Source organism: Mus caroli, chromosome 10, assembly GCF_900094665.2.
Source record: "Mus caroli chromosome 10, CAROLI_EIJ_v1.1, whole genome shotgun sequence".
Classification (NCBI taxonomy): Eukaryota; Metazoa; Chordata; class Mammalia; order Rodentia; family Muridae; genus Mus; species Mus caroli.
Genome location: NC_034579.1, coordinates 64695625 through 64717823, shown reverse-complemented (window position 1 = coordinate 64717823; position 22199 = coordinate 64695625). Strand labels below are relative to the sequence as shown.

Genomic DNA, 22199 nt, shown 5'->3' with positions numbered 1-22199 from the left:
GAACACAGCTTTGCTGTACAGTCAGGTTGCTGGGTTGCTGCCAATCACTGCCCAGTGTGGCCACTGGGGGTCAGCATTTCTCTAGGATTTTCTGACTCTTCTGTGGGAAGAGGCTTTCCTGGCATAGAATATTTGCTTAATTTGTTCTCATAAATGTTTCCAAAAATTCAAAACAGTCAAACTCTGAGCACCTGGAAATGAACGAAGTAGTTGTACACATTACATGATTTAAATCCAGTTTACCCGCATGAAAGATGTTTGTACCAACAACAAAACTTACTTTTGATTTAATTTCAAAAATAACAGCAGTAAAACCCATGTAACTTGTATCTTGAAGCATTAAATACAAATACCGTTAACTAAGGCATAGGTAGAATTCCTCATCATTTTGAAAAGCTTTATTAAAGAAAAATAAATAAAGCCCCCTCTCTCTCTGCTGGAGGTGGGGCTCTAGGAGAATGCTTGCCTGGCATGCTGTAGTCTAGGTTCAAGCCCCAAGACCACAAATAAGAACAACAAAACTACTCCCTTTTCTACGCAGTGAACTTTAGTAAGGGTATTTACTTCTGTGGATCTTGATTTGCATTTTAATTAGGAAAGTGTTTGTCAGGGTACATTTCCTTGATTAGAATCCCTTTAAAATGTTATCTTCAGAATGCTTGATGAAGAAATCTTACAATTACCTGGTAATCTTTATACATCATTATAACTGAAGAAGTTGTAGATAAATCCTGTTTCAATCCATAAGGGCTGAACTAATTTTCTTCTCTTCTAAAAAAAGGACTAAAACATGAGCACACCTTCAGTGAAAATGCCTCCCGCATCCGACCTTGTTCACATTCACTAGTGAGGCTAGGGGCTTCTCTATCTGAATACATTTTCTTTCTTCTTTTTCTGCCTGGTTGTCAGAGACCCAGAAAGAACAGCAGGGTGGGGCTGAGACTCACAGAGCTGGAATATTTCCAAATTTAGCAAATAGCATATGCCTATGAGTTTTAGCTGAGAGACCCCCAAATGGTATAAGGTTCTGATGAAATTTATGCCAAGGAACATCTTGAAAACTGAAGAAAATGAAGGGAAAAAAAAGGAATATTTCAGGTGGTAAGAAAGCAAGTTAGAGAAGATACAGGCTTTGCTCCTGGAGTGTGTTTCTCGCCTGGCCTCCATGTGGCCTGGTCTTGCCTCTAATCTACTTCTTTAATAAACACCACTGCATAGTAGTCGGGTGATGGGATTGGAAGCCATTGCTGTTCTAATGATGGTGGCAGGTCCCCAGCCTACCTCATTGTCTCACAGACTCTGAGAAGCCTAGTGATAGTAATAATAAATAAATAAATAAATAAATAAATAAATAAAAATCCTTATTAGAATACTAGCTTGAACTTTCCATTCTTAAAAATGCTGGTAGAGAAAAAGAAGAATGGGGGAACTCTACAGAGAACTTCCATTCACAAATTAATTAATGAGACCTCCATTCACTCAAGTGTAAGCATAGCTGAGCTGCTAATGAGACACTAAAGCAACCAGCAAATATCAAGATTTGGTTTTACTCTTCTTGGGAACACAAGGGAGGCCAGAGTCAGCCAACAGCAGCAGCAGTGGGCAGAATCCAGCCTTGATGGAACCACATCCTGACCCATGAGGAGGTCAGGAAGACAGCCAAGGCTTACCTTGTCTCTACCCTAGATCAGCTGCTGCTTAACACTGTAGGAGTTCACAGTGAGGGGAGAGTCGAGGCACAGAATAATAGAGGCCTGGGCCACACCGAAGGCAATGTGTTTGGGAAAAAATGTTGGTGCTGTCAAACAAACGAGAGGTAACCTGACAAGCAGGCCTGTGTCTGGACTTAAAGTGGCCAAAACATAAGGAGCAAACACTTCTATCTGGTCTAAGTGGGTGACAAAATTTCTTCCTTTTCAAATAACAAATACAACTGTATAGACTCTCAAGGCAGAAACAGAGATGAAGCATGAAAGCCTGTCTGTTGTGTCTCTCCTCTACTCCCTTTCGCTTAATTTGAAAATATGTTGGGATTCCTTCCAGGATTGAGCTGCCAGGGTTAGGGTCCTCTTTTCACATTAGTAAACAAGTATGGTTTTCCAAATTGCCTTTGAAAATACACATACTAACAGGTTTCTTGCTTTTTCTGTCTTCTGTAGTATGAAGGTATAATCCTTGAGCCATGCTTGGTCTGCTGTGACCAGTAGTGTATAATGAACATCTTTATGTTGTGATAATTGATATATACTGTATAATAATAACCAGGGCAATAGACATTTTGTCTTTGGCCAGGTGTGGTGTCACATCCCAGCCCTTGGGACACTGAGTTGGGAAATTCTGAGTTTGAAACCACCTGGAGCTTCAAAGTGAGACCTCATCTCAAAAAAGTCTACTTCTTTAAAAAAATGTAATCCTGTTCTGTTCACCCTAAAACTGCTGTGACATGAATGTTTGATTAACTACATCCTAAACCTTACAGGCTTTCTTTGTGCATTCTGTTCTTATTTTGGCTATAAGACCTGCTAGGTTCAGAAATTCCATCCTCACGTGTCTTAGCAGCTTGTGCAATTGTATTTAGTTCATTGATTAAGTATTTTGCACCAAGGTTTCTGATTGGTTCTTGTGATGGTTTGTATATGCTCGGCCCAAGGAGTGGCACTATTTAGAGGTGTGGCCTTGTTAGAATAGGAGTGGTCTTGTTGGAGGAGTGTGTCACTGTGGGTGTGAGCTTTAAGACCCTCATCCTAGCTGCCTGGAAGCCACTATTCTGCTAGCAGCCTTCAGATGAAGATGTAGAACTCTCAGCTCCTCCTGTGCCATGCCTGCCTGGATGCTGCCATACTCATGCCTTGATGATAATGGACTGAACCTCTGAACCTGTCAGCCAGCCCCAACTAAATGTTGTCCTTTATAAGACTTGCATTGGTCATGGTGTCTGTTCACAGCAGTAAAACCATAAGACAGGTGTATTTTATGATTTTTAAAAATATCCTTGGAAACGCTGTCTGCCCTAAAACTGTTTCTTCGTTGCCTTGTATTTATATACCCTGGATTCTCACGAGTTTGTTGAAATCCTCATTTTGATTGTCTTTCAAACATTTCAGACTATGGGTTGTTTTCCTTTGGAGTTCTATTTCCTTTGCCGTAGTCTGTTCATGTGGTTGTGATTTTATGAAATACCTACTGTAAGAACATGTTTTTGGCAGGGCAGTGGTGCTGCATGCCTTTAATCCCAGCACTTGGAAGGCAAAGGCAGGTGGATTTCTAGGTTCGAGGCCAGCCTGGTCTACAGAGTGAGTTCCAGGACAGCCAGGGCTACACAGAGAAACCCTGTCTTGAAAAACCAAAAAAAAAAAAAAAAAAAAAAAAAAAAAAAAAAAAAGACCAAAAAACCCCCCAAACCATGTTTTCATTCATTGGCATGTGATTCAGATGGCATATTGAATTTGAGTTAGGTTGGATGCTTTTGAGTTTAATCATAAACTGAAAAGTGTAGTCTCTGTGATTTGTCTTGCAATGCTGGGATCAGTAGCCAAGGCAACTGTATGACTCTACAGACAGTGTCCCCAGACTCCAGTCTAACACTGATGTTACTAGAACTTGTGGCCAGTTGCAAGGTGCCTCAGGATCAGCACAAGAGACTCCAACAGTTGTGTGACAGCAGCTGCTATCTTCAAACCACGGAATGTGAAGGAGATTCTGGGACTGAAGATGGGAGGTGTCTGGACCTGTGGCAGCAGCAGCTCAGTTCTGGAGCCACCAGACAGGATCGACCTTCTTTGGGTAGACAGCACACATTCAAACCAAGTTCTCCTTAGCAGTGTTCATATGTTCGATATTTTCAGTAGTTTGCTTTTTAGTAAAGTCACTTGTGAAACTCATTAAGTACAGATGGAGCCAGTTTCACCTGTGAGACTTCTAATTGCAATTCGGTTTTCAGTCCAGGAAACCCCAAGGTTTGTAGGTCATCTTTATTCTGGGTCCAATCCATGATTAGTATCAAAAGATATATATATATTCCCTTTGATTTGATTATAGCCTGATCTTTCAGACCTTTAGCAGTGGGTAGTGATTTGTGTGCCATTCGAATCTGTAAATCAGTAAATTGACCATGATTGTACTGAGCAGTGGCTATTTCCTTTCTCTGGCAGAGAACACTATGGGAATGCTATGCAGCCTTCCATCAAGGATAACAGTGGTAGCCATGGCTCACCCATCAGTGGGAAACTGGAAGGCATCTTCTTCAGCTGCAGCACCGAGTTCAATACAGGGAAGCCACCCCAGGATTCACCATATGGAAGATACAGGTTTGAGATTGCAGCAGAAAAACTTTTCAACCCCAATACTAACTTATACTTTGGGGACTTCTACTGTATGTACACGGCTTATCATTATGTGATTCTTGTCATTGCCCCTGTGGGATCGCCAGGAGATGAATTTTGTAAGCAGCGCCTTCCTCAACTAAATTCCAAGGATAATAATTTTTTGACCTGTACAGAAGAAGATGGGGTGCTGGTGTACCACCACGCCCAGGATGTCATTTTAGAAGTCATTTACACTGACCCTGTGGCTCTTTCCCTGGGCACCGTGGCAGAAATCACTGGTCATCAGCTCATGAGTTTGTCTACTGCAAATGCAAAGAAAGACCCCAGCTGCAAAACCTGTAACATCAGTGTCGGACGCTAACACCACTTTCGCCCCTCCCCCGCCCCACACACCCTGTCTTCCCATAGGAGCATTATCCTCTGTTGTCCATCTGCCATCAGATGTCCCCACTGAAGCATGCATATGCCGCTGTCACCAAAAGCAAACTCTATCATTCAGAGCCTTTCCGTGTCTCCTCTTGCCCGCCCTTGTCCACCACTTTCAACAATGTCCCCAGGTTGTCCTGACACTGTTTGCCTAGATGCTGCAATGCTTTTATGTTTCCTTTATGCCAAACATAACAAGACAGTTATATAGACCGCTTTAGCAAAGTACAAAATAATGGCTTATCAATGGTGTTTAAATGTGCATCCATTTTAATCTACTGAATAAATATCGGGATAACTCCAAACCGCATGAGAGAGAGTAATTGCAGCATGAGTTAAATCCTAAAAGCCTAGACTTGTCAGCACTTCCGCCTTGTTGTTTGACAGTGTTATTTATGTTATTTATATTAGCTAACAGGAAACAGTTACTGTGCTTTCAACATAATAAATATAATAGAAAAATATTTTATTTGTATGTTGTATAAAATATTTACAATCATATAGAATATAGTTACATTTTAATAGCAATTGTATACATCTCACGAAACCATTTCCCTTATCAAAGATGTAATTTGTAAACCTCAAATAGTTGTGTATCTGTCCTGTTACAAGTAGATGACTTCGATTAAACAAATTTATGAAGGCCATTACTCTGATTCATAAACAGCAGGTGAATACAGAGAGAACAACACGCCTCTGACATAGTCCATGTCTAGAATCTGGGTTGGTTTTTTTTTTTTTTTCCGCCCAAGCAATAGGAAAATCTGAGTTTCTTCAACACCATGCTTAAACATGACAGAAAACAGAAATAAGAATAATGTTGATAATGAGAAAATGTCTACCTGTTACTTGATTTTACAAAAACCAAACCAATAAGTGTGTGAGTGGAGAAAAAGCAAGACACACTAAATAAAGCAAATAAAAGGTCTCTTGGTGATTTCCAAGCTTTTCACCCTGTGCAGAATGAATGCAGCTCACAAGAAAGTTATTTTACTTTATAAAGTACAGACCTTGGAACATTAAGAAAGATGCATATTCCCAATGGAAAAATAGTTATAGAATCTTAGTATAGGAAACAAGAAAATCAGCAATAGTACTATGGTCACATTAGGTTATTACTGCAGACACATCTATCCAAAATACCTATTTTAATATTTTACTTTAATATAAACATTTGTCAGTCATAGACAAAGATAATTCACAAAGTACATGCCATCCAAGTGAACTTTGGTAACTGGAAATGTAAATCTTCAAATAACAGATAAAATAATGCACTACTTTCATATAGAAATAAGAGATTAGCAGTGACACAGTCAAGTTATTTTAGAGTGCTGAACGCCTACAGACTTACAGGACAAGGTAGTGGATGTTGTATTACCTTCTTTCTAGCTGTTTTCCTCCCTGGGTGAAGAGCAGAAATTTTCTTTGTCTCACCAATGTATTTAAACCATGCTCTTTCCATACATCAATAAAATCAATTTGGGGACACTACTAAATCTTCACTAGCAGGTAGCCTGCCTACGTGTGATTTTAGGTTTGACAACATATTAGACAGTTTTTGAGACAATTACATTTGACTCTGGATTTCAGTTTGGCGTGGAGGCTAAATGCTTTTTGCCAATCCCAATATTACCTGTTATTTCCCTATTTAAACGCCTTGGGTGGGTATGATTATACTAGCTCTTCCTTTGTCAAAACAGCTAATACTATCTCTAAAGTGCTTCCGTTTTCCGTACATCAAAACTACTTAGCAAGAACAGTAGAGGAAAATAAACTTGAGTTCATCTTGAGAGGGAAGTGAGCAGAGCTGAACCTCAAATAGTTTTGGCCACATCCTGCTTGCTGATGAGGACCTCCAGTAGTCTCAGCTTGGCTTTTATGTGCTTGTATTCACAGTACTCATCTGCCATCGGCATCCTGTCTTCCTTCTGTGGGCTTCTACAGGAAGGGAAGATACATTATATTAGTTGAAACTAGAGCCAGGTCATTAAAGATCCTTTTATAACTGACAGGGGTCTGTGACTTCCATGTGGCTCTTTTTTAATGGTGCCTTCTTTACAGCCCTTTGGTCTCATTCCATGCCTGCTCTGTTTCTCTAAGCAGCAGCACCCTTTGGCCATGTGTTTTTGCAAATATGAGACCCCATGCCTGAGCACAGAACAATGGTGCAGGTGAAAAAGAATCGAAGGAAAAGCAAAGGCTAGAGCCTCCAATGCATCGCCTTTCCACTCATCCTCATACTTCGGTAGTTCCATGATAGTATCCCGAAAATACTGCAGTTATTCGATTATACAAGTAACCCACACATTCATAGTGGCAAAATCTTCCCAGGGGCTACACTGTACGCTGGCAATGTTTCCAAGTGTCCTTGTAGTTAGACCCGTTTCTGCTGATGTGTAATAGAACTTCTGAGCTTCCCCTTGACAACGTGATCACAAGTCTAAATCCTTTGAATTGAGGCCAGGGGCAAGGCTCAGTGGGTAGCAGAGGTGACTGCTACCAAACCTGATGACCTTATGCTCCACATAGTGGGAGAAAGAACTGATCCCCAAAGTTGTTCTCTGGCCTCTATATAAACACATCCACAGTTTAAATTGCAATGGCTCTCTTTCTGCACAGGAGTTCAAAGGCTGAGCATGTTCTAATGCATAGACCTTGCTTGGTTCATGAACAGTCTGAGTGCTCTTGTCTTATTGCCATATTTACAGTGCCTCTAAATGTATAGAAAATCCATTTGCATGGACATTTTAGCTGGGTTTAGCTGGGTTAAATCTTAGCAGTAAATAGTCTTAGGGAAACAAAACAGTGCTCTGTTTTCTTGCCATTCAACAGTTAGAGTTTAGGATTAATAAGTGAGCATTTTCTTATTCAGATGACATTTTATCACCACTGGAGGACATATAGCTTCATGTAGATCAAGCACAGACATATCTTAAGTAGGTTTAGGCCATGTAAGTACAGTAAAATGAGCTGTTCCTTGACTGCAGTAGGGCACGGGTAAGCTGTGGTCACGGTCTTCTGCATACACATTCTTAGATATATACTGATACATAGATTTTTATATAGCCACAGTCAATGACAACTACTACTAAGAACAGGCAGAACAAACTACCATTGCTGCCAAAAAGCATGGCAAATAATACTGACAGATCCTATAGGCAGACTTGGCACACTGAAACCTCCTAGAATCTAATATACACTCTGTGTTCAAATGGGTCAAAGTATAAATTTCTTTAGGAAACTCAAAGTGATCAAAAGACTTTATATGTGTCTTAAACCTAATCAACTCACCTTTTCGGACAATGTCAATTTAAACTCAAAATTCTGAACCCACCACAGATCTTTCACTGAATGAAAACTTCCCACTGCATATTTTAAAGGGGAACTTAAATGCAAAACAGAATGTGTGCTTAAAGCCCCTAGTGAGCCATTACTTTGCTGAGCCCCAAGTGTCTCGGCCTGGGGAGCCCACTGCTGATGGCTAGCACAATAGAAAAGCTACCGAGGGCGATGAAGCAAGCGTGCTAGGTGGATGTCTCAAGGTGCTTCAGCACTGTCCCACTCCCTCCCAGCAGCCTGTGGGCTGAGAGGAAAGGACAGCAAGGCAGGATAGAAAGGCACTAGGTGAGTAAGGGCCTCTCAGCTCGTCTCTGCTGCCATTTACAAGCTCTGTGACTGGGAAAGTTATGTGCTTGCAAGAGTGTCCCAACCTTTTGACATTGCACAGTGCTGTTATCTACCAAGTTCTGGCTGGAGAACACACAATCTAGCTTTTTTAATTGAAAAAAAAAAAGTCATTGTATTTGGTTTTGTCAGAACATTTACAGTGCGATCTTCTGGCCATTGTGGCAGGTTAGAAACAACTGGGGACCAGGAGGGTGTGTTAAAATTAATGTCTCATTGTCATAGTCATAGCTTTCAAGCTTATCCCAGGAGATAAAGCACTGCAGCTTATTGAGGACAGCTAAATAATTGGTCTCTTCTCCAAAAGACACTAACATTCATTAGATGGTTATATAGAGAACTTTTTTGGTAACGCAGTAAAAAAATTACTAGAAATTAATGAGTGTATAGTAACAGCTGGGTTAGGATGGAAAAATATAGGAAGGCAGATGGTCCAACTAAATATTTAAGGGAAAGAGAAATAGCTATGAACTTTTTGACTGAACCCTGGAATAAAACAAACAGGAATGGGGGAGGGGGGAGATGTTTAGAACAGATATTTAAAGGAAACATTCATGCAATACACAGAGAATACTTTATGAAACTAAGAGTCTAAGGACAAGGGCTGAAAAGTAAACTTTTTAAAAGCTTAAGATAATCAGTAGTTGGAGTGAAACTCATATACAAAATACTTCCAGAGTTAAGGTTTCCTTTTGTAAAGGCAGATGTTAACACCTGACAGCCATTAACAACAATATCCCGCCAAGCACCCCCAACACTGTACCATCAGGGTATTGCATTGGAGAAAGCACAGTCTCCAGCAAGGACTTACCTCTCAACCCCTGTTCCTATAAAAGCAGAGTTTATTTGGAACTAGAGCTCTTTAGGAAATGTTCGCATTTAAAAATAAAAACAAAATACAAAACCTCTCCGCTCGCTCACACTTACCTCCCCGTCTGTTTAAAAAACTGTTCTTCAAATTCTCGCAGGGCTTTCCGTAGCCTCTTCTTGTCAGCCCTAGTTTCTCGGAGATGGTCGAGGAGGACGGGCCTGAATCAGGTGAAACACATTTGCCATTATTAAGTGCTGCTCTGACGGAATGAGTATGCCTGCATTATATCAGACCAGCAAAATGGGTCTGTTATCACAGAAAAGTGATTATGGGAGGAAGTTCTGAGCGAGTGAGTACATTTATAATGTGTGCCTCGGTGTTGGAAGAGCACACAAGCCTCGTATTCCCTAACGTTAACAGTGCCATGGCCAAAGGGAAAGGGTGATGGACTGAATCTGCTGTCAGGAGTGATGCCGGTTACTTGCTATAGCAAGACGATAGGCTGCGATAGGTACCTAAGGAATACACACAAATATTTGTTGACAAAGGTAAGAGACACAAGAGGAAAAAGACTATGTCCTTGGAGTGGGGGGAGAAGGACAAAGGCCTTGGGGATGAAACTGAACCAGGGGAGGGCTGACATTCCACCGCCATCTACTTCATGGTAGAATGTATCTACTATGCTTGCAGAAACTGAATACTAAAGTTATCTATAGGCATTTTCTATAGGCCAAGTCTATCAATTTCAAAAATGCCTCCACCAACCCAAGTTTAGGAATGACTTTTTTTTTTTTTAAACAGCGACAACCCAAAGGTTGGGGAGAATGGGAGAAGAGAAAGTACTATGTTCTGTTCTTCCAGCAAGCTAAATAGTACATACTGTCCCTGGTTTTGCCTCATCTCCACGTGGGACACACCCTAAGCAGACCATATAATGCATGTTAAAGATGACCTCACACTGTGGGTTTGTCACATGCAAACCCAAAAGCAAACCCACACGACCAAGAGGTGTGCCAACCACTGAGTAACAACAGTAGTGAAAGGTCCAGACAGGTCTTAACTGAGGAGTCATTAGGAGATAAAGACCCGCTCGCTCACTGACTGGTGGTCAGTGTGGTTACCTATCTGGAACACTATGCCATCTGCATGTAAGAAAGGAAGAAAAGAAAAAAGAAAGGCTCTGGCCATTGTGAGCCCACTAAGGGTCTGACTCCTTTGGGTTCAATATAACAAAGTCCAGCTCTCCTCTGAGTTGGCTCGGGGTTACAAGGGTTACTAGCACCAGAACACAGCTGAAAGGAAGGATCAAAGTCAATTGATTGCACATGACTACTTCTGACACATGGAGGGTTTTCCTGTGGCTCTTCACAGCTTTGTCGTCTATATTTCCCAGTTGAGAGGCCAACTGGATGGTGCATTTTTAGGTCTATTCTCTGCTGGAGAGCACATTTTAGGCTCTGAACGGATGCTGGATTTTTAAGGTACGGGTAAGGTACGGATAAGGTACCCAGGCCAAGAGATTAGAGAGCCCTCACCCAGGCTGCTCACTCACATGGTGGCCTCGTGTAAGTTGGACATGGAGAGCGCTGGCTGCTTCCCTTCTTTCTTTTCATCTGGTAGCAGGGTCCTCACAGGCTCTGTCTCCGAGTAGATGAGGTGATCACCGACAGGTAGGCGGGACACTGGATCTGGTAAAGAGGGTTGCTGACTTCCCTGTGGACAGTCTTCATCAGAGTCCTCTTCCTCCTGCTTGTCAACGAGCAAAGCCAAATAGTCACAGAGTGCTTCATGTCCTTTGAGCATGCACAAGGACTTACAAGACCCTAAAATCCAGTAGACACGCAGCCCACGTGGCTCCTGAGAACTGGATTGGCAACTACCAAGAGCCCTTCCTCAGCTCCATTAAGAACCTACAGAAGTCAATGAGGAAAGAGACATCCTTGCTTGGCCACACTGCTTCCCTAGTTTATTTATATTCACTGGGCCAAGGAAGATAGGCATTTGGGACCTGGCTGAGCTTATACTGTTCAGCCAAGTGGGTCCTCCCTTCCCCCGGGGGACCCTCTGCACTCTACCTTCACAGCAGTGATATGGATGAGGACAAAATGTTCTATAGATACCTTATTCAGAAATTACAACACTCAGACTCAGAGCAGGCCACAGTCAATCCATAGGAAGTGTAAGTGAGGATTTCAGAAGGCCCAAGAAGCAGCAACAGTTATTCCTTAACCTTTCCAGTAATTATGACAGCCAACGGGTTTTCTTCAACCTTGAAAGGCATACTGTCCTTTAAACTATTCTTCTTCCTCAAAGGGAAGATTTTAGACAGGATGTATCATTCTAGCATTCTTTAAAACATAGATTCATAAGTATACTCAAGTAGATTTAAATTCATAGTTGTTAATATTTGCTGATACCTTGAGTAGCTGCTTTGAAATTGAAGCAGCCAGGCCGGATGCGGGGCGCTTTCCTAGCTCTGTCGTCTGCCTGTACATTTGTTTTTAAGAAAATAGCCTAGCTCAGTTTCAGTATTTTTTATTGGGATAAATTTATTTATGTCTCGTATAGTGTGATCAGACGGAACCAAAACAATGTTTCAATATTTCAAATAATGCATTACCCGTTCTATTAACCACCACACATAAAACAGAGAGATTCCATCTTGTCTAGCTGTATTAAAAATTAGACAATGCCACAATGAGAGAGGGAGCCATTGTGTCTTGTCCTTGCCCAAAAGGAGGGTAGAAAAAAAAAATCAAATATAAATCATTTCAGTTTGGTATGTTCTGTTTCACAGCAGTTTCTGGTAGCCAATGTTAAGCACTGGGCAGGGAAGACCACAGTAGCTGGTAGGAACATAGTATACACAGCTAGGAAGGCCACTTGTTAATAACATTCATGGTGCGGTCTATGATAGGGCACTAAACAGCATCGATTCAAGGTGCTACTCAGTTTGCTGTTAGTGCCGCCATCTTTACTTACAATTGTTGGGATAAGGGATGGTGTCGACAAGATTTGCTTGATACCTCTGCATCGGTCATAAAGAGGCTTTATGAGGTTCTTGTCTTGCTTAGTTCCCTGAAAAACATAAAATCTGTTCTGAATTTTTTTTTCCTCAGACAATAATCTCCCTGCACCCTGCATCCATCCTAGCCAGAGCCCATACAAGCTTGACAAGCAGTGTAGACAGAGATAGAGTCATTCCCTAAGGTGATATTCCGGCAGGCCAACACAGCCACGGGTCACGTTTCAGAGCCTCGGAGATCGTAACACTTTAATGGAGCAGTGATTAACAGGAAGGAAGTCAAAAGATGGTGTTTGCTGCACATCAATTTTTCCTAGAAAAATATTCCCATAAAGGACTGGGGCAAGTGTAGAAATTGGATCATAGGGCTTTGTGGACTAGTCTGCAAAACATGAGTAGTGTTAAGCCTCTAATTTATTTTTAAGTGACCAATCAAGACCAATCAATTTTTTCTCCTGAACAACTATGTTGTTTGGGCTTTGGTGATTACATCACAAACTCTGCACAGACCTCCACTATTACACACATAGAATGCACACTGCCTTACTAGTTCTTTCTCTTATAAACCTTTAGGAATTTGGGATAAAACATTTGGCTTTTGAATCCTCAGTTTCATGCCCACACAACAAAGGGGCTACAGGTCCAGGGTTTGCTCCAGGCTGTCCCAATGATAGACAGATATTTCAGTTGACTTGCTAACATTCCAATTAAAACAATTCCCAGCCTCGTAGTGTGCTGATGCGTTCTGTGCCCATCTGCTGCATGATGCATCCCTATGCATCATTATAGCAGGTCAGGTTTCACATAAAAATTCACTCTTGTCTGTTTATCCATGTATCTATCCGAAGTGGCCAAGCCCCTCTTTTCCCTTGCCCCCCGCCCCATCCACATGCTGTCCCATGCACTAATTTACTATATTCCCATGTACTAACTTACTATATACTCATTACACGCAGCCCTCCCGCCACTCCATTCTCAACCAATGGTTTATACTCATCAGGGCAAAGTATGAGAGAAAACAAGTCACCACAGAGTCGCTCACGCTGTCTTTTATGGACCTATCTACCACAAAGTGCCAATTAGCTCTGCCTTCCAGACCTCCCAGAGACTTGAGACAAAAGAAAATAGCTCCCCAGAGACATGATGGTCCATACCCATCACGGCTACAAGCCACACTGGTCCACGTTGATCTCCCTTTTCTATGAACCTTTCTATTTTAGTGTCTGGTATCTGGACCTGAACTTTTCTGTTTCAGTCTTACTTGCCCAAATAAAAGTTCACTGAGGCCTAAGATACCGCCATATTACTTCTTTAACTTCTTACCACAATCTACCACATCCCTGCTCTGAATATTAAGAAGGTCATAGGTAAAAATCTCCGTGTGTGTGTGTGTGTGTGTGTGTGTGTGTGTGTGTGTGTGTGTGTGATGGCCTTGAACTCTACCCCTCGAGTGCTGGGATTAAAGGCCACCATCGCTGGCTATATATGACGATCTTATGTAAACATATACATGCACAACCTAGGCTGTTACCTAAGACTCGTTTGTATTTTCAGGAGAAAGAGAATTTGCTGTAGGAGCTTTTTGGTTCATAACCTTAAGAGCCTTTAGGGCTGGAGAGATGGCCAGAGGTCCTGAGTTAAATTCCCACCAACCACACGGTGACTCATAATCATCTATAATGGGATCTGATGCCCTCTTCTGGTGTGTCTGAAGACAGTGACAGTGTACTCATATACATAAAATACATAAATGTTTTGAAGAAAAAAAAAGAGAGCCTTTAATTTTCTAACTAAATTCACTCTTTAAACATTTGCATTTTCTTTACATCTTTTACACTCTCACGCGCACACACACATACACTACATGCAGCCAATATGCAGTCCATGGGATTTTAATATATTTTAAGAGGGAAAATATAAATGTTAAATTCAGAAAACATTAGTTTTTTTTTCTTTTCAGTACCTCACTGGGAACTTACATTCTATAGAAAACAAAACAATGTACTTAGAGCATTGGTCTCTTTCAAAATTTGACTGTGGTTTTTCTATCTAGTATATCCCCCCGCCCCCCAAAACCCAGATTCTAGGAGAATCCAAAAGGGCAGAAAGATCAGGATATCTGCTGCAAGATCATGTCTTCCAGATAGGACCTAGAAGCTGCACCTATGTCATCTCAACTCTATGGCTGCCTAAACAAGACCTGACCAGCGGAGACACTAGTTGATATGCCAGTATGGATGGGGAAAATCGTACATAGCTGCACTCCAGGACAGAGCTACAGGGAGCTAAATACTGAGAGAGGGAGATTTAGTCTTCCCCAGGGATGACTTCCCTAATTGACCGAGCCCTAAAAGTATGCATATAAGCAATACTAAATGGACTTGGCACATTGTATTTATATATTTGTGCATGCTTGTGTGCATGTGAACATTTGCATGTTAATTCAAGAGAGGCCATGAGCTTTAGAGGGAGCAGGACAGAGACAGGGACAGCATGGGAGGAGTTAAGGATGAGGGAAATGATGTAAGAAATGTCTTTTAATTAAAAAGAAAATTTAAAAAATTAAAATACACAAATGCAAAGAAGTTTTTAAAAGCAACAAAAATTGATTAATTAATTAATTAGTTAATTAAAAATGAGAATGAGGAGACTGCTTTCAAAATGATCTTCCCCGGATACTAGATGAAGACTGAAATACTCATACAATACACGCAAGTCCTCTCCATGCTAATGATTTTAATCCTGGGATCATTACTAGCTAATCTCCAAATAGAAACGAGCATGAGAAGCCAGCCTACATGTGGGCCTCAGACACAAAGAAATATTGACAGGCCTTGGGTCCTCAAACTAAAAAAAAAAAAAGTTTCCTATCCAGAGAGGAAAATGCCGGTTTTACCTATCTATCTCCCTGAGCAGAAGCACGTTTGTAGATATGAATGGAGGAATGATTATATTGAAAAGTTCCTATGCCTTTCTGAGAAAGAGGCTCTGGCCAGAGTTCCCTGGGCACGGAAAACAAACAGGAATAAAGCTGCTTGAGCTCCCACAGCTTTGTGCTGGAAGTAACTGGAAGTACAGTAACCGGAAGTACCCTCCTGCCCAGTGGCAGAAAGAAAACATCTGGGCTGACCACTTTGTGGCAGTTTGGGATGCCAACTTCTCTTTGGGATGCAATGCCACGCCTAAGAAGGTGAGACGCTTGGGAAGTAACGAGTTCTTAGCCGAAGTGCCACAAACTGCAGACAGATATTAGCAAATTACCTTTTGTTAGAACTCTCCCTTCCTTAACCTCCCCATTCCGTTTGCTCCTGATTCCACAACAGGAGGACGAAAATTACTTACCTTTGTGGTTTATCTGTACATATTGACCTAGAAAACGACACCCATCAATCACCCTAGATAGCTCTCTCTGGCTATTTTATGTGGACAGTGGTAGCGATTAGTAAGCCACATTTTACTCAGTGTGATTCCCTTCACACATTAAGAAAAAAAAAATCAAAATATAACATTTTTTGTAGTGTAGATAGCCAGCAATATTCAGAAGTAGAAACAGAAAATAGATTTGTTTCCAATGATTTTTTTCCAATGGTTATCTCTCTTTCAAAAAAGAATCCATAAATAATAAATAAAGGCGAGTGGGGTGGGGTAGGGAATGGGGGGAGGCTGAGTCACAAAATCTGAACTAACAAGGCCATGCTGTAAGGCAGTGGCTCTCAACCTTCCTAATGCTGCAGCTCTTTAATACAGTTCCTCATGTTGTGCTGACCCCTCGCCCCAACTATAAAATTATTTTATTGCTACTTCATAACTATAATTTTGCTACTGCCATAAAACATAGTGTAAATAAATATCTGATATGCAGGATACCTGACTATGTAACCCCAAGGGGGTCTCGACCCTCAGATTGAGAACTGCTGTCGTAGGGCTTACTAGCTTCAGTGTGAGCTCTGACTAAACACCAACGCAAGAAGTTCCCGAAAAGTCTGGGGGCGGGGGGAAAATAATCACTCATCATGGGCAGACAGCCCCTCCCTAAAAGGCCCAGCTCCACTATCAAGCTCTCAGGGCTATTCGAAGAACTGTTCTGACACACAGGAAGCCATTCAATAGCTATTTTGTTGGAAATAATAAGAATTTCTGCCATTTGTACAAGGGTGATTTCTAAGCGTTCAGCTTCTTGTCTGGAGACGCATTTCACTCAGTTGTCACAGAAGGCCAACCAACCATCCCTCCTTGCCCAGAACCACCAGGGGTTTCCGGTGCTCAAGCACTGAAAACACCATGCAAAACTAGGAGGGTTGGTTACCCAGTTCCTCAAACCTCTTAAATTTGATGTGCCCCAGCATATATCACTTCTTAACGTTTTCATCTCTTCCAAAGTCTACCACCTCCCAAGGTTCTGGCATGTCAGTGAGCGGACTGCTCTCCATGGATCCCACCTTGCTAGACTTCCCGCTAAGGCACTGGTTCTCAACCTGTGGGTCTTGAACCCCTTGGGATTTTATATGTCAGATATCTTGTCTATCATATGTTTACGTTATGATTCATAACAGTAGCAAGATTACAGTTTGGACATAGCAGCGGAAATAATGTTATAGTTGGGGTGGTCACAACATGAGGAACTGTATTTAAAGGATCTCAGCATTAAGAAGGTTGAGAACCACTGGTGTAAATCTTCAACATGTTTCTTTGTTCCAACTAAAATATGCTTTGAGTATGCGGTCTCTCTGTTGATGTCACTATACCGACCAAGCCACCCGTCCCATCTTCTTGTTTGCTGGGCCATTTATTCTCGCAGTAATCAGATCTTTTAACTGGTTATCATCCCCCACTGGTTTTCTGTTCCCACTTGGCCACCCGTTACCTCCACTTCACAGCCCGAGAGGGCCAGCATCATCCCACTGGCCACAGTTCCCCATATCTCAGTCCCCATCCCTGAGATTCTTTTTTTGTTGTTGTTGTTTTGTTTTTGTTTTTGTTTTTCAAGACAGGGTTTCTCTGTGTAGCCGTGGCTGTCCTGGAACTCACTCTGTAGACCAGGCTGGCCTCAAACTCAGAAATCTGCCTGCCTCTGCCTCCCAAGTGCTGGGATTAAAGGCGTGTGCCACTACTGCCCGGCTCCCTGAGATTCTTGTGTATACAAAAAGCTCTTCCTTCTTCATGGCCTTAGTTCTGGGGAGTTCTATCGAGAATGTTCTTTGCTGCTCTCTTGGCTGGCCCACTTTCTTGATTAATTGTCAACTGTCTTGGTCCTCCTAATAACCCTATTCAAGAAAGATTGTTCCTATTGTCTTCTGACATGTGCTTACCGAAATCCTTGTCTATTTAAACCACTTCCTACATCCCAGCTCTCAGCAGAAAGGCAGTCCAGGACAGCAGTCCTGACATGACTTCTCTGTCTTGATTTACCTGAACTCATACGACAAGCATTTGAATCCTTTTGGAAATGTGTAACTGTCCATCAATCATCAACCATTATGGTTTGGATATGAAGTGCCCCTCCAAAAATCTCATGTGTTGGGTCCTTGTTTCCCAGCTTGGTAGCTCTATTGAGAGGTGACAGAGGCTAGTGATGTCATCAATGGATTAGCCTACTGGCTGATTAAGAGCTGAGGAGACTCCTGGGAGTTGGAGCCTAGTCAGAGGATACTGATCGACCAATCATCAGGCCATCAATACTAACAAAGATGTTTATACAGATATGGACAAGTTAACTCTAAGATACAAGAAAGTCCCTAGGAAATACTAGTCAATAGGAAATCCAAGATGTGCTTGTGTGTACACATGACCATAGACATTACCCTTTGGTCATCCTTAAAGTCTAGAATGTTGGGATTGGGGGATAGGTTAGCCATGTGTGAAAAAGAACAGACCAGCCTGTGAGCAAAGCATCACTGGTCTTCCCTTATTACTCAGGACACGTTGGTTCTTTCTCAGACATAAAGGGTGAAAACAAGATGGCAGTGACTGGGGTGCCGTGTGTACCTGCAGTACACAAGGCCCAGGGGGAAAAAAAAACTGAAGCAGGACATCGAGGCCTTCTGAGATCTGGCATGTGGCCTCAGTAAGACCAGATCATGCATGGCAGAATAGGAAAGGTGACCACACTTCTCCACAGGACTTCATTCCAGGGTTGAATGTCATTCATTTGTCAGTCCCCTCGAGCAAACACATATACAATACCTACCATGTATAGACACCGTGATGCTCTGAACAGGAAACAGTCTTTCTGTGCAAGCTGCACAATGGGGTGGGGTGGAAGATGATGGAAGGGATCCAAGAGGCGAGATAAGGTGACTCCTGCCCTTACACAGGAAGTCAAAGGTCAACTACATCAGCCTCAGCTTTGATACGGGAGGGACCTTAAGAAAGCTCCCCAGGCCTAAGCTAAATGGAAAGCCTCATGGAAAGGGATTACTCAAGTCAGTGCTGCTTTTCTTTATAAAATATAATCTTTTTTTCGTTAAGCTCCAGGCTTACGTATCCTAATACCTCACTGACAACACTATCCAGCTATCTCAGATTTCAAAACTTATATCTGTAGCTGAAATCTTTGATCCCAACCTATCACTCCTGAGAAATCACAGCTCTATTCTTAGGGCATGAAACTCTTACTGTATGCCTCTCCCTCTTTATAACACTTCACCATGGAGGAAAGGGACTATGTTGGAGCTTTTCTTTACCAATAATATGCTTATTGCCTAGACTTGGGAATTATTTACTAATGTGGTAGAGCAGAGACCATATCCTCCTATCCTTACCATCGTCCACCAACACACCCCTCCTCCGGAAGTGGAACCTCCTAGAATGACACAGCAGCGCTCCTAAGTCACAGTCATTAACCCACCAGGAACTCAACAATCTCCAGTCTCCTAAAGATGTGACTCTGGTGGTGAAGTGCTCTGACAGGTGACCAAAAGCATGTCCTTGCCACCCCCTGCTGAGGCTGCTGAGGTACCTTCCCATCGTCCTGGGGAGGGGTCTGTTCTCTCTTCTCCGGCACCACAGCATCCGAAGTCTCCTCGCCAGAGGAGCCTGGTTCGGGACCCACGGCTTCCGACTTGCCATTTTCTCTGGGGACTGGAGGCTGTTCACAGGACAGGTTTCTCCGAGGGCCCTTGGGCGTACTCCCTTGCTCTTCCGACAGCTTCAGCTTTAGTTCTAAGAGAAATGCCTTGAGTTACCATGAGCAGGAAAGGACTCACTGGCCCAGATTAAAACAGAGCTGCTTCTCCTGAATTCCCTAGGTATGAGCAAAGCTAGGAAAGTCAGCCTTAACCATGCCCGATATCATAAGCACCCAACCAGCCTCGAAGACAGAGCCCTAGAGACTGGGCTCTCGTGGAAAGAACCCCATGAGACAAGAATTCGGATTTGGATTGCAACAGACTTCTGGAGGAAGACCTCCTCTCCCCTGCCCCCAGGTTTCCACTGTTGCCCACTCTAGCACTTGAAACTCTCTGTGCAGCAGTTTGTTGGTGTGCATGGTAAAAGGCATGTATATAGTAAAACCTCTGGAGATTTAGAAGGGGCTTGGGCATCACGTACGCAAACCTGAGGAACTAGAAGAGATGAGAGGGGCCTTGGGAATCCCAGCTCACACGCTTGACACACCTCACATTTTTATCTAATGCTCTTTCCCCTCAAAGGTTTAACTCCGTGGTAGCTAGCTGTGAGTCCCCTAGCAGCGAGGGTGCTGAGGACTAAACTTGGGTCTTCTAAAACAGAAAGAAGCGAGCACTCTTCGACCCTTCTTCGCCACAAGTTTGAAAATGTTAATTTTCAAACTCCAGAGCCCACCATTCTAACAATGTGGCTTTTCGCAACAGAAGACATTAAAAAAACAAAAACAAAAAACCTGCCTAGGACTTACCAGGGAATTGCATTTCAGAGTATGCCATAGCAAGAAGTTGAATAAGACCATTTATACTGATTTTTTTTTCAATTATACAGTATAGCTCACTTTCTTCATTTAGCTTTGTGCTGGCTTTATGAGGATTTTTTTTTGCTTTTGTTTTTATGTTGCTGTTTCACTTGGCATCTAGCTGTAGTGTATGCTTGCCTGAAATCTACTATATAGCCCAGCCTATCAATTCTCTTGCCTCAGCTTTCCAAATACTGAGATGATAAGCCACTATGCCAAGCTCCTGCTTGAAGTTTAAACACTGCATATTTTATAAGCATGATACACCACTAGCATCAAAGTACTCGTCCCTTCTAATTCTTGGTCATGAAACTTCCAGAAATTTGGACCAACTGCCCTGTATCTTAAGTATGGACCTACAGAACAAAGGGAGGAAGAAAAGAATGCTATGAGCCTACAGTGATTGCCCTTAGCAGTAACAGTACACTGCCATCCCAGAAAGGGACAAAAGAAGAGGAGGATTGGTCCCAGAGGCAGAGAGCCAAGTCCTCTGCATGGCTCAATACCTCCAAGCCACATGGCATTCTTGGCCAGGATTAGCACACTCACCTGTGCTGTGGATCTGGGAAGTGGATTAGGGTGTTTTGTTTCCAATAATCTAGTAACCAGAGAAGTTAGAACTCCGCAGGTTGACTGGAGGTCCCAGGTCTCTATCGTAAGGAGGTTTATTAAATAGGGCCTGAATGATGTGTGGGGTCGTCTCAAATGCAGCCTCAGTTCAAGAAGGGAACTAAAGCCCAAGAAGGCTCAGGTGGAAATGGGCTGCAATTGTCCTGGACATTACGCTATTACCGATGGTGCTCTCTGAGGGAAGAGACACTTGCCTTTGAGCTGTTTGCGCCCCTTGGCCAAATCGTTCATCCATTTCAGAACTTCGGGATTTGAAGTCTTGTCCCCATGCGATGGCTATGGGGAGAGGAGAAAGTACAAGTGGATGGGAATGACGGGGGTGGGGAACAGGAGGAAGAAATGGGAAGAGGGGAGAGGGAAAGAGAAGGTGAAATGGGGAGAAGGGGAAAGGGAGGGAGAGAGAAAAAGGAGACAAAAGATAGAGAAAAAAAAGAAAAGCAAAAATGTTAAAGAGCCGAGCCACACAGGGAAATCAGAGACACGTCGAGCTGGACACGGGGCAGAGTTTTAGTGTGTGGAATTGCTCTGCACCTTTGTTCCTCCATGGGCATTATTTCAAAGCATGCCGAGGCACCCAGCACATTTCCAGACATTGTAATGATTCCCTGCATCCGGCTGTCTATCCTCCATCACCTCATAAGCCATCCACAGCCCATCCCATTGGCAGGCCATACTCCCTGCCAACAGGGATGAGAGCAATGATAGGACCAAAAACCGAATGCTTCCTGCTTTGTCCGTGGCTCAGGACTGGGTCCTGCTGGGGAACACTAACCAACTGGGAGGCTGAGTCCTTGGAGCTCAAGAAAGCAGGCCCCATGGTCTCTGAAACTTGATAACAGTCCAATAGCTGATCTAGGAGCAAACAGCCCTCGTTCTAATCACTCTCTTAGTACTAAAGATCCCACTGAGCTCCCGTCAAAGTGAAACGGAACACCTCTGACCTTGGGCCGATGGCTTAGCTTCCCTGGGCTCTGCTATCTCACATATTAAACGTGAGGATTACAGTATCTCCTTCACAGAGTTCCTGTGGTGGATTAATGTCTATGAAACCCAGAAAACAGCTCTGGGTGCATGCCAAGCAATGCAGAAGTGCTAGCTCAGACCGTAAATGTTACTGTTACAGACTTAGCCTCACTGGGTTGGATAAGCAGAGGGCAGTAGCAGGAATATTTCCACCAAACCTTCAAAGGAATCCTGAATGTATCTTCACTGACAACCACACACACACACACACATACACAGAGGGGGTCGTGTAAGTCCATCAGATCATCTACTTCTGAATTCCTTCTCAGCACAAAAGGGAACTGTCCCCAGAAAAGAGTAATCAGTAAATTAAAAATGGCAAAATATTTTTGGTTGTAAGGCTAGCCATTG

General features: G+C 42.7%; 2 protein-coding genes across 6 annotated transcripts in view; one reads left to right on the top strand and one right to left on the bottom strand.

The window, feature by feature from the left end:
* The window catches only part of Phyhipl (phytanoyl-CoA 2-hydroxylase interacting protein like), a 40953-nt gene extending 35555 nt beyond the window's left edge, over positions 1–5398 (top strand). For both annotated transcript variants that reach the window (XM_021174618.2, XM_021174619.2), the window contains exon 5: positions 4152–5398. In XM_021174618.2, the coding sequence (XP_021030277.1) occupies positions 4152–4686 (535 nt within the window). In that variant the 3' untranslated portion in view covers positions 4687–5398. The remainder of the gene's footprint in view (positions 1–4151) is intronic.
* The window catches only part of Fam13c (family with sequence similarity 13 member C), a 112288-nt gene continuing 95289 nt past the window's right edge, over positions 5201–22199 (bottom strand). For 2 of the 4 annotated variants that reach the window (XM_029482748.1, XM_021174611.2), the window contains 6 exons: positions 21020–21101; positions 19230–19432; positions 12229–12324; positions 10799–10992; positions 9363–9464; positions 5201–6689 (listed from right to left, as the gene is read on the bottom strand). In XM_029482748.1, the coding sequence (XP_029338608.1) occupies positions 6566–6689; positions 9363–9464; positions 10799–10992; positions 12229–12324; positions 19230–19432; positions 21020–21101 (801 nt within the window). In that variant the 3' untranslated portion in view covers positions 5201–6565. Of the gene's footprint in view, positions 6690–9362; positions 9465–10798; positions 10996–12228; positions 12325–19229; positions 19433–21019; positions 21102–22199 lie in introns of all 4 variants that reach the window. The other 2 variants (XM_021174609.2, XM_021174614.2) reach the window with 2 other exon arrangements.